Here is a 13,553-nt window from a genome sequence, read left to right on the forward strand (position 1 = left end):
GAACAATAATATATACATATTTTTAACTCATAATTAGATTTATGAAAATATGTATATTGTATTAATATTAATTAGAGCATGTTTACTTTTCAAATGTGAAATATTCATGTAAAATTATATCGTAAATTTGTTTCTCTCTCTCTCTCTGCAGTAGATTAATCAAATTTTTGTTTATAAAATCCTTATTTTAAATGTATTTGAGAATGTAATTTTTGATTCATTTTTTTTAATAAATAGAACACTTTGAACTCTCCATATTCTTTTGCTTTCAAGTAAATATTGTATAAATAAGTAATATTGTATAAGCAATACAGTTAACTAGTTTAATACACCAGCATACCATGATTTTGGCAAAAAAGCCAAATTTCAGTTGGGAATTGAGATTGGGTTGATAATTGAGATTTCATTCAGGTACCACATAATAGTAATTAATTTTACTCATTAGTATTGCCCATTTTTTTTCAAAGGAAATAAATGTGTGGACAATAAATTTTATCTGCATTTTTTTTTTAAAATAGTATCTAGTTTTAATTCTCTTTCCTTGCTTCATTTGATGAAATTCTAAGTTGATGCAAACATAAGTGAATTGGAAATTAAGATTAGTTTCTTCAAAATTTTTAATATTAATATTATTTTGTCAAAGTTTTATTAAAACATTCTAGTTGCTTCTTTTCCTAGCATATTTCTTATTAAACCACATCTGTGTTATTGAATTATTAAAGAAGTTATCTCATTTGTGACTGAAACATTGGTCTTGGCCATTTAAAAAATTCTTTTCTTTTCATCTATAGAACTGATGTTTCTCATATTTTTATTAAGCTTGCAAACTTACAATTCTGTGAGTACAAGCTAATAGGGTGATAATCATCAAACCTTCAGAATTCATTCAATATCTTCTCATGATCTATAGATACAAAAATATGTATAAAGAATAACAATTTTTTTGTATAAACATTGCATTTTTACTGTGCATTTTCAGTTATTCTGTTAGTGTAATTGAGCAATCATCTTATGAGTCATCAGAAAAATCAACAATCATCAGAAAAATTGAATCTATTCCTTGTAATATTGCACACTTCTTCTTGTATTTGTATTTTTTCATTTTCTTGTACTTTGAAATAAGCTAGATTTTTTTTTCTTTCGTCAGTGATGCTAATCAGTGTCCTGCTGCTTTTTAATATAATTTCAAAATTTATAGCTTACTTTTACACTAGCTGCCTTTGTTCACCTGTTGATTGGGCAAGAATAATAGTTATTAAAAATTTTAATTAAATATTTTATGTAATGGTCTTAATGACTTCCTCCATCAAATATTTTTAAATTTGAAATTTTAATAGTGATATATCTTGCATTATTTTAAAAGCTTTACTCTTTTCTGTGCATCTTCTTAATTTACTAACAAAGTCGTTATGCATTCAGTTAGCACCAATATTTAAAAAGAGTATTTTTATTATAAGTACTATTAGAATTCTTTTTCAAACTCATACCTTATATAGAAATCTATTCAATATGCATATGCTAATAGAAAAGTAATCCAAATCTTCATGCCTTGATCATCAGTAATGGGAAAATAGCCAGGATGAAAGATTAGTTCTAACAGTGAAAATAATTTGAATTTCATATCAACAATGAAATATATTGTTTTAAAATAAAATATTTAAAAAAAATAATTAAAAATAGAAAAAAAGTTTCTAAAGCTGAAAATTGGAATTTTTGAAAGTTATTTTTTTTTTCTAATTTTGAAGTAATGTAAAAATTATTTGTATTCTTAATATTTTTGAGTTATCCATGATGAAATGCAAAACATTTGCTTATTTTTGATTAATTCTAATTAAAGTTTTTAAAAAATGCTCTGAGGCGGACATATTTTCCACCCTTCCAAGTACATATGTACCAAGTTTATTGACTCTATGTCAAATGGACAGGTAAAGTGCACTGACCATTTCCACGCACTTCTACGCATTAGTACACTTTCCGCACACTTCTACATTCATCTTTATTATTTGTAGAAATATATGTAAAAAAAAAAAAAAATCTCATATCAGTGAAGTTGTAAATAAGGGAATTATTGATTTTCTTTAGTTGTAATTTTTTTATTTTATTGAAATAGTACATATTATTTATAGCAAAAATAAAGGTGATGCATCCCTCAGAATTTTAGTCAATTTTGATTAGAGCTTATGGACACTAGCTATTTCTAATAATTATGTAATGCATATGCTAATATTTATATCATTATGTAATTGTGCTGATACTTATAGTTATAGAAGAATGAAAATAGAACTGTATTATGAATAATGTTTTAAGAATTTTCTAGTTTCTTCATAACATAAATTATATTTCTGTTTAAGTAAATTATACAAACTTAAAATTGTATTCCTTTGTTTTATTTCTTATTATTTCAGAATAATTCAGTTTTCATATTGATATATTTATGAAATAACTCTCACAGGAAGAAAGTTTTGCACTAATTTGATGTTTTGTTTAAACTTATGGCAACAGTATTAAAATTCAAAATAGGCATTTATTTGGATTATGCACTCTTGTATTAACATGATTTTTAAATTTGCATTACTTAATAGACTAACAGATTAACTTTTCAGTAATTGTGGAAAAAACTTTTCTAGCCTATTTGTAAGCACTTCTTACAGCAATCCTTTTTGAAATAACATTTCATGAAAGTATATAGAGCTTTACTATTAAGATATGAATTTCAATTATATGTGTTTTGGTTAAGGATTTATTGAAAGTTCATTTTAATCTCTACTTTATCCCCCCCCTTCAATTTAATTTTTACTCAGTTTTCCTAACAATTCCTTGTTTTTCCTGGGGAGACAGTGATTTAGTTGCTAAATTTCAGCTCTTGTATTGAAGAACATCCAATTCCATTTAAAATTCATTATGTGGACCTAAATGGGAATTTAGAGAATGAGTATCAGCGTAAATATCACTCTTGTTATTCTTATTAATGGTTTGAAATTCGAAATCCTAAAAGAATCGGTGTAGTTTGAAAAGAAGATGTTAATTTAAATCTTACCTGTAATTATTATTAGATCCATTTTGCTTCATTCATAAAAGTCTTGTCACAAACAATTTATATTTATTAAAAGTACTTATTTGTGTTATACTTATTGGTTTTTAGAAGCTGCTTATTTTGGATTATTAACCATAATCCATGTACGTTCTAAAAAGACTGGAAGTTTTAGTATATGATAGTTATTTTTATTTACTTGTTAATTAAAGCTGATCTGTTCTTCTATGATATATGTAAGCTTGTTGCAAAATATATTTTCATCTCTTTTGAAGAGTTCCTTTCTGTAATGATGAACTTTACATTTTTCTTTCTTTGCTGTACAAATTTTACAAATTTATATTATATTTGTTTTTTAAATGGAATTAGTTTTTTATGCTTACGATTTTGGTTAATTATGCAAATATTGTGACATTGTTAAATAAATTATTTTCAAGAGCTTACATTTTCTTTCTAGGAAAGTTTAACAACGCAAAATGATGAAAACCTAAAATGTCTTCAAGAAAAATTAGAAAATGCTGAAAAAAATTATATCACTCAAATAGATGAATTGAAGTCCCAAATCTTGCAGCTTGAAGAAGAAAAATGTGTTTTGAAAACTGAAAAATCGGAACTTTTAAAGTCTCAAGAAAAGCTGCAAAATGAAGAAAGTGCCATAAAATCAGAATTGAAACTAAAAGAAGATGAACTTCTTAAAATTCAACAAAAATATGAGACAACTAATAAAGAACAAGTTGCAAAGTTGCATAATTTTCAAGAAACTATGAAAGACAAAGAAAATATGATTTTAAAATTGAAAGCCAACATTGAAGCTGTCAAAAAAGAAAACCTCGAGAAAACTGATGAATTAAAGAGAAAGATTACCAAGCTAGAAGAAGAAAGAGAACAGTTAATGATTCAGGCTCAAGAACGTGTTTCCATCACAGAAGCAAAATGCAGAGAAGACATTAAAGCTCTCCAAGAAAAAAATAATCAGTTACTTCTAGAAAATAGTGAAATTGTAAGTAAGATTCATTCAAATGTAAAAATGCAGATTTTTATATTTAATTTAAAATTTGAAACATAGGCAAACTTCTGATTTGTTCAGAACTAGTTGCCTTTGGTGACTACCTAGTTTGCCAGGAATATTGATTACATTTAATTTCTGTTAAATCTCTGAGACATAAATTCATGTTCGTAATACTGTCAAATTGTCAGACATTAAAATATTAATTGTCTTATATATGTAGTGTTTATGAACTTTCTTAGGCACTACATATATATTTCCATGACATTATAGTGCTATTAAAAACCAGTTGTCTGGTTTATCTCTCATCTAACTTTTGTAATATTGCAAATTCCCTCTTTATTTATCATGTAAACTACAGATATTTCACAGAATCTACTTTCCAAAAATGGAAAGAAGTTTTAAAAATATTATTTAACAGCAGTAAAGATTGTAATACATAGATTGAGAAACTTGCATTGTTGCAAAAGTTCAGAATTTTATTTTTAAAAAATTAACTTCTTGTCCATAAAATATAATTGAGCATAATTTCAAAAGACTTCATTTTAATGTTTAAGGCTGTTTATCAAACATTTAGTTTCTTTAAATGCATTATAAAAAAATATTGTTCACTTTCAAACTTTTTAATTGCAGTTTTTCAAATATTAAGTGAAACTTTAAAATCATTATTATTTTATTCATAAAAAAAAAAGGTCAAAAATGTTTTTGAAAAAAAACAAACCCTGATTTTTAATACCAAATCACATATGTCTTGCAGAATTTGTTTCTGAGTTGCTGAGTTGTTTTTATTTCCATTCATGAGAATGCTTTGAGAGTTTTTCTTATTGTAATTGAAATTATAAAAGGGCTTTGATTATTGTTTGGTTCATTTACAATGTTGTATCTTTAATATTCAAAGTATTCATTTTATAATTAACTTTAAATAATATTGGAATAATTATAGGGAAGACTGCAAGGGATACCTCAAACAACAATACAATTTAAAATTAATGCTAATTTTATACTTTAAAAAGTTTATATGCTTTCCCATTTTGAATCCTATTTAAGAGATATTAGTTATTATTGTCAGAGTTTTATTTGTTATTATTTCTGGATTTAAGTAGAAAAAAATTCTATGTAAGTTATGGTGCATGCACACATTGATACACTGTCGAGTCATTGTATTTGCTGGCAGTAAATATGAGGCCTGTGGTAATATTATTTTGACTTTGGGATCAGCAAATTCTAGGCTCAAAACTCAATTCCATTGAAGCACTGCCATTTAAGCATATCTGGTGAGCATCAATTCCACCATAGTCTCTTGTGGGTGTAGTGCAGATGTTTGCATAAGGGGTGATGTCAGGGGAGTCTATACTCTTCATCTGACCATGGCTCAAAATTATTGGGTCTGATCTAAAATAACCCTAATAGAACATTAATATAAATATTGACTTTGGGATCAGCAAATTTTAGACTTAATTCTTCAAGTACTCCATTTAAGCATATTGGGTCAGCATCAATTCCATTGAAGTCTTTTGTGGGTGTAGGTGTTGTGCAAATGTTTGCATAGAGGTGATGTCAGATGAAGCTGTCCTCTTGATCTGATCATGGCTCAAAATTATTGGGCCTGACCTAAAATAGCCTAAATGGTGCATCAAAATGGAATGTTAATATAAATAAATTAAACCAAACTTAACTACAGTTGTAGAGAGAATTATTAATCAGCATCTTTCTTAGATATACTTTAAATAAATCAAATAGTTAGATAAGTTACTTTATACTGGAATGGATTACTTACTCATTAGGTTTTTTTTGTTTTGTTTTGTTACTCATGGTTGTATAAATTAGATGATGTAATTATTTTGAATATTGAATACCTAGGGAAAAGTTTTGCCCTTCAACCTTTTGAGGGGAACGCCCCTATCCCACCGCAAAAAACTGATTTTGTCCTTGCATAAGAGGGGTGATTTGAAATTAATTACTCAGAAAACTACATAAAATATATCAGTTATTTATAAAATATTCCAAAATATACCAGTTTAGTTTAGGAAAAAACCAGTTTAGGAAAAAAATGTGTGAGGCAGCTGTACATCCATCATGTAGCATTGTGTCTGTTATTTCATTATTTCTGTTGATTTAAATTTAAATAAACACTATTTCTATATAAATTATGTTTTGTCTGAAAAGGATAAAAAAATCTTATCCATTACTTTAGTTTTTGTAATAGTTGAGAAAAAGAAATATTATCAAAAGCAATAATATTGATGATATAACAACATTCAAGTACTTGGATGCTGTCCAGAACATTTAACCCTTTCTAGGGCCGTGGGAAGTATGCTTCCCACCCAATTTATCAATCTTTGCATGAAATTATGTAGGTTGGCATAAGTTCTGACAAATTTTTTTAGTAAGTCAGAAACTTAGATGATTCAGTTCTTTATCTCAGGCAAAATTATGTGTCTTGATTAGTTACTTAATTATTAATTAACCAAATTAATAAATTAATCAAGTTAAATTTATCTAATAAGCTAAATGAATTCCTTTTCTTATTCTAGTTTCAAGCCTAAAAATATTTTAACATAATATGACTAGAAAAAAAAATGGCCCTTTAAAGGGTTAAAACAAGATAAAAGATCATTTTATATATTATAATATGCATCTTCTACCATTAATTTGCTTTCTATCTGTAGAAAATTAAGAAGCAAGCCATGGTTTTTTTAGTGATGATAGAAAAGGTTTCTTTGTTTGATTGCCTTACATTCATTGTGGAAACTGAGTGGTTGTCATAATGATTTAGAATCTATTAAATTTTTATTATATGTAGTTATGTTTTGACTGATCTATATATCAGATGTGGTATCTGATTTAAGGAACGCTACAAGGAGTACTTTTTGAAGCATTTTATCACAGGCTTTAATTTTAGAGATGTTGCCTCCTGTATCCATAATTAATTATATGAAACTTTCTTTTGTTCTTCATCTTTAGTAAATCTTAGATGCTATATGTCTAGTTTAAAGTTAACTGCTTATATACTTTTTTACGTTACATTTTCTTGGTAATACAATTCAAAAGCATACTGTTGTAGTTTAATTTCTTAAAATTGATGATTTACTGCATTTTGTTATTTAAAATTACCAACAAGAAACTGACTTGTAGGTGGCATATATATATCTCCTATCTTTGCAACTTATTTTGAATAATGTTTTTTTTTTTTTTTTTTAGCACTGTTAACATTTTAGATATACTTCTTTGAATAATTCTGTTTATCTTCTAGTAATCACTGCTGATTACTGTTATATTTTAGCAATATTTGAACAATTTTTTATTACAGAATTTGTTTCTTCAAAGACTTAAGAATGACTTTTTCTTTTTTAGGAAAAATTAAACAAAAAAATTAGTCAGATTGATAAGGAATTATCTGAATGTAATCGGCTTGCAGAGGTAAAAGAAATAACTGCCCGTAAAGAAATTTCTCTTTTGAAGGATCAACTAGCAAAAGCTGAAGAAAGACTTTCAGAATCCGAGAAAAAGAAAAAAGAGATTGAAGCTGAGTTGAGTGGGAAAATCAGAAAGTTAGAGGAAGAAAATTCATCTTTGTTAGGGAAGACTAATCATTTTGAAAGTCTAAAGGCTGAAAAAGAAGAATTAAATGAAAAACTAAAACAAGCAGAGCAACAAGTGACATCAATAAAAATGTTAGAAAATGAAAAAGATGCATTAAAAAATGAAAATACAGCCATTTTGAAAGAATTAGAACTTTTAAAATCTTCAGAAAGTGATGTTGAGCTGAAGCAAAAAGTTGAATCTTTAGAAGAAAGTGAAAAAAGCCTACTTTCAGAATTAGAGGAACTGAAAAGAAATAAAGAAGCTGTAGAAAATGAATTGACAGAATTGAAAACATCTTTTGAAAAAGAAAGAGAAAACTTAAAATCCCAGAATGAAAAACTTCAAAAGCAAATTACTTTGCTTGAAAAGATGTCTTCAGATCCTCAGAGTACTGCTTCAAAAGATTATATTGCAGTAATTAGAGGAGAGTGTGAAACTGCCATAAAAGCAAAGGAAGAAGAAATGGAGACAAAATTAAAGCACCTTGTAAGAGATTTTTGCATTCAAATGGATGTCAAAGATAAAGACTGTGATAAAATGGTTTCAGATTTATTAGGTAAGTGACTTCTAAACTTTTATTTTAGAAAGTATTGGATAATATTTTTATAATTAATGGCAAAACAAGTTTTTAGTATCTATTTGGTGTAGCATTATGCTTAGCTAAAACTAAATCTATCTTATAAGATGATATTCTGAGGATAATTCTAATCAACATTGTATAATTGACTTGTATGATTAAAATTTAATTTTAAACATTAACTAAACAATACTCTGCAGAATTAATTTCTTACTTAAATTGAGAATTGGATAATTTTATTGAGCTTTGCGTAATACTGAGATGCATTGAAGCATTTGTTATACTATTCACTAATAATGTGTTTATAATCTTTATATATTGATTGATAGAATCAGGTTTTAGCTTCAGAGCTAGAGAGTTTCCAGTTTGAAATCCATTTTTATTAAAATTTTACTGGTATATGCTAAATGTATCTTTTATATCTTTTTACATTTAATTTATAATTATTAGCTTTATATACAGAATATTCATAAATATGATACAACACCAGTTGCAATTTGTTTCGATTTTATTGATCAAAGTTTCTGTTTTAGAAATTTTTTAAAATATTTATTAAATTAAAACAAGAATAAAATGTATGTATTGGAAGTAGTAGCATTAATTCCTTACTTAAAATGAGAATTGAATAGTTTTATTATACTTCGTGTTACACAATTATTTCTGAAAATCCATTTTGCATGCAGGTACTACAAAGTACGTGCATTTATTCATATTCAAGCTCTGATATTTGTATCTTATAACTGATATGTAGTTCAGAATTATTATTTGTAAGAGCATGATATATATTATTCATTATAATTATTAAAAATAATTACAAGACTGTTATTTATTTTATGTTGGATGTATAAATTGTCTTTTGAATTAATTATATATTATTTTTTATTTACAAAATTCCAGTTTTTTTTTTACATTAATTTTTTTTTTTTAATTCCTAGAAAAAAATCACGATCTGGAGGAAAGGTTAGTGAGGGAGCACCGAAAAGAAGTTTCTGAACTGCGACAAAATTTATTTGAAAGAGAGTGTGCCTTAGATGAAATGAGAGATAATTATGAGGAACAATTACAGGTATTTGTTTTATTAAATAAGGTTTTATAAAATTAAATATGTTTTTAAATTATTCATTACTTATTGATATATTTATTTTAAAGCCTTTTTTTTTTTTTTTTTACTTAATATATTTCTTTTGTTTTGATGGTTTCTGTTGTATGTGAAATATCAGATGAAAAGTTTTCAGTATTGGGGGGAAAATGATTTTTGCTAAAAATTTTCATCTTTTTTTTATTCATCTAGAATTATTTTTAAAAAATATATATAATTTAAGTTATTATTATTAAACATTTACACATGAATAATTTCCTTAAATCATAGAATGTAATTCATATGATTAATCTATCTTTTGACCTGAGCTATGCATCATTTTAATTGAAGCTTTTTAATGTTGATTTTAAAAGGGAATGACTAAAAGACAACTTTTAACTTCCCCCCCCCCACCCTTTATTTACATAGAGAGAAAGTCATTTATGATCATAAAGATAACATAGTTTTTAGTGTTGATGATTTATATAAGTCTTTTGTCAAAACTATTTTATCAAACCTTTATCTGCTTTTTTTCCTCATTAAAGATTCAGCTGATCAACTTGTTAATGATGACTGGATTATTGCCATAAACAATTTGGGCAGTATATATAACAATATAATGTTTCAGTTACGTAGAGAAAGCCATCATATTGCCATAAACAATTTGGGCAATATATATAACAATATCATGTTTCAGTTACTTCAGGGATTAGGGAAAGACTCAATATCCATTGCTAAACTAATAATAAGCATTTATAAATTTTTCATAAAGCATGCTACTTGAGTTCCAGGTTAGGTGAAAAAAATTCAGTGAACACAGAATGTTAAATTTAGGGTTTATACCACAAATGTTACAAAAATTCTATTTTTAAAATGAATGGTAAAAAGTTGTGAATATGAACTGCTTAACAGAAATTGAAAAGATTGTGGAAAAATCGTAATAAGTCAACGAATACTGCAAAAAAACAAAAACAAAAAAAAACAAACAAACAAATGGTGGAGTTACAAATTTAGTGTGTATTTTTATTTGTTTTCAAAGTGTAATGTTAAAAACTGATAAAATTAGATATGTCCTGAATTTGCATAGCAATTAGAAATGGTTTTTCTTATAATAATAAAAGATTGTAATATCATTAGAGAGTTTAAAAAAATGGAGTTTGAATGAGAAATATTACATCTATCATGAAGTCTTGACTTTATGCTGACGAATTTTTTATTTATATTTTCATAAATTTTTGAATGGTGAAAATCACAATGATAATGATGCAGTGAGATTGCATTTATAGTTCAATTTGTTGTTAAAGATTAAAAGTTCTATGATGCAGAATAAAGAAATTTCACAAAAGGTGGCAAACTGTTGTTGATTCATTGACTTTTTATGGCTTAAGGATATACTGGTTAAGCAGCATCAGAATGTTATCAAATAAAGTAAGATATATGTCACTGATAAAAATTCATTCATTATTTTTGTGTTAGTGCTTTAATTTCTAAAAGAGGGTCATTACTATTATTTTTCAACTAACCCTATATATATATATATGTATATAATATAAAAATTTGATTTAGTCCAACATACAGAGTTTGGGAAAAAGAGTATGTTTTTGAACCATTGCCTGCAAGTTATTTGAAAAAAAGAATTGTTCTTGTAATTTTTTTTTTTAATTTTTAAATATCAACCATATCATTTTTTTATAGTTTAGTTTAAAATAATGTTAAGCATATATAAAAGCATAAAATTATTTGTTATATTTCATATGAAATGCTATTATAATAAAGAGAACTTAATTATAAATTATCTTGTATTAAAACACAAAAGATATTTATGCATATATATATATATGTTCTCAATATATCCTTTTAGGAGAAAGAAAAGAAACTGAAAGAACTTCAGTCTACAATAAAAAGATTATCAGAAAATTCACATTTGATATCCAATGATGTTGCTCCCATTTCAGTAGAAGGGTCCGATTGGGATGATACTTGGGCCGTGCCTGAAGAGGTAAATTTGCAGTTTTTCAGATTATCTTCCATGCAAGTCCCAAAAATACTTTGTGTGTATTTTAATTTTTACCTCAATTTTTTGCTTCCTTTGTATTAATGTAGGAAATTGGTATCTTATTAAAGAAGTAATTAAATGGTCATTATCTTTGTTTGGTGAAGTACAAGATTTTTACTTGGCTATTTTTTATCGTCCTGCTTAGTTGATGTTTTAATAAGCAATGCATTATTATTAGATTTTTTTAGGAATGAATTTTAAAAGAGCCTATTTAGCCCATGCAGAGTTTATTTTTCAGAGTTTAACTATTTATTCATCTATTTCAGAGTGTGGAAAATTCTAGTCCTGTTCCTTGCAATGAATGCAAGGAACACCTACAACAGATAGAAACATTACAGAATGAAGTAACAAAGTGCAAGTAAGTCTCATAAAAGTCTGATTTTTTTTATATAATTCGCTAGTAAGGACATCTTGAATTTTTTTTTTAAACTGTACTTCTCAATTTTATTTTATTTAAAAGTTCTCTGAAGGATACATTTTTTGAAAGAACATCTTTAATTATTTCTTTTATTTCTTCAGCATACTAATCTTAAGAAAAAAATACCTGTACCTTTTATAATATTGTTTAATTTTTACCAAAGGACATTTTTAACTATAATTGTGGGGAATGCATTGTTTTTATTATTAATTTTTTGAAAATAAGAGCTATTTTGAAACCATTTATTATTATGATGTATTTTTAATTTGCAATTTTAATTTGAATCTAAGTGTTTTGATGATTAATAATAATAATTAATAGTAATTTGGTAGTATCACTTAAAAATTATGTGCATATCTCATTCTTCTCAGTATAACATGAATTTTATTCTGTGATGCGTAAATAAAAGATATTCACTTTTCATGAAATATTTAGTAGTTTCGTTTAAATGATTCATATATCATAAAAAGAAGCAAAACTAACACATTTTGTTGCCCAGTTTTTATATATTAGTAAATAAATTATATATTTATTTCTATCACTATGTTTTACTCATTTTGTGAATTTTTTTTTTAACATTTGCAATAAGTGATATTTAATTGAATTTCCTGATTGACATAATATATTTTTAGCTCTGAAATTAAAGAACTTAAAGTACTACTACGCCTTAGTCCTCCAGTATCAATGGCAAATAACAGCCGAAAAGATCCATCACAAGCAATACCAGAACCAACAGAGTTTGAGGTATTTAAAATCCTTTAATTTTAGAATAAAAATAATATTCAGGCCAATAAGTGTTAAAATATATCATGAACATTAATCATGACATATATCATTTCCAATTAAAAAAAATTTAAGTCCCATATTTAATATAGTTTTTTTATAACTTTATCTATACCCAGCAGTATTTATTATGAAAGATCAGAAGGAAAAAAATAGCCTAGTTCATGAATAGAAATAATATGGAAAATATGTTATATTACATATAAGAGTGCTTTTTATTGCAAAAAAAAAAAAAAAAAAAAAAAATCTCTTATAGTGCCATCATGTTCATACTAATACTTTCTATTAGTTTTATACTTTTTGTTAGTTATTCACTTTGGGATAACAATACATTGATTTTTGTTTATATTCCTATCACATTTTGATAGACATCTTTATTAACTTCCTTCTTTTCTCTTAAAATTTAGCTACATATATTTTTTATAAGATTAAAAAATCACTTAAATTTTCAGAGCAATCAAAGATAATTGGATAATTATATTGAATTTAATTTTAAAATAAAAATTATGTATATATGTATGAAATTTATACAATTATTATTTAATGTTAAGAAAATATTCTAATAGTATTTAATATTTTCAGTATTTGAAAAATATCATATATGAATATATGATGGGCAAAGAACCAGTTGTAAGTATTTTTTGTTATTTTATATTAAAATATTATTCTTTTAAAGCTTATTTAATGCAATTCTTAATTGTAATTAATTACAATATTTAATTGTTTGCATGCAATAATCATATAGAAAAATGAATTTTAACTAACAATATTGCTTAAAGAAGATGCTACAGCTTAAGAGAAATGTTTTTCTACTTGTACTTTTTTACTATTGTGAAAGGATGTTATATCTATGCATGCTATCATGTTTTTATTATTATTATTATACAAATTTTAATTGTAACTAAGCAAAACAAATATTCAACCAATGAAAGAGGTATTCCCTTATTTTCCAAGAATCATTTATTTATTTTAAAACTGCAATCTGTTTATAATGAATTTTTCATAAATAATTACATATA

At 25.6% G+C, this 13,553-nt stretch overlaps 1 protein-coding gene across 2 annotated transcripts in view; it reads left to right on the forward strand.

Annotated features, from left to right (window-relative positions):
• LOC129969248 (golgin subfamily A member 4-like) overlaps positions 1-13,553 on the forward strand; it is a 43,034-nt gene that overhangs the window by 22,089 nt on the left and 7,392 nt on the right. For both annotated transcript variants that reach the window (XR_008784479.1, XM_056083712.1), the window contains exons 14-20: positions 3,489-4,031; positions 7,392-8,178; positions 9,135-9,265; positions 11,139-11,276; positions 11,600-11,691; positions 12,384-12,495; positions 13,117-13,164. Coding sequence is in view for 1 of the 2 variants with exons in the window: in XM_056083712.1 (XP_055939687.1) it covers positions 3,489-4,031; positions 7,392-8,178; positions 9,135-9,265; positions 11,139-11,276; positions 11,600-11,691; positions 12,384-12,495; positions 13,117-13,164 (1,851 nt within the window). In the remaining variant the exon portion in view is untranslated. The remainder of the gene's footprint in view (positions 1-3,488; positions 4,032-7,391; positions 8,179-9,134; positions 9,266-11,138; positions 11,277-11,599; positions 11,692-12,383; positions 12,496-13,116; positions 13,165-13,553) is intronic.

Source organism: Argiope bruennichi, chromosome 5 (genome assembly GCF_947563725.1).
Source record: "Argiope bruennichi chromosome 5, qqArgBrue1.1, whole genome shotgun sequence".
NCBI classification, from domain to species: Eukaryota; Metazoa; Arthropoda; class Arachnida; order Araneae; family Araneidae; genus Argiope; species Argiope bruennichi.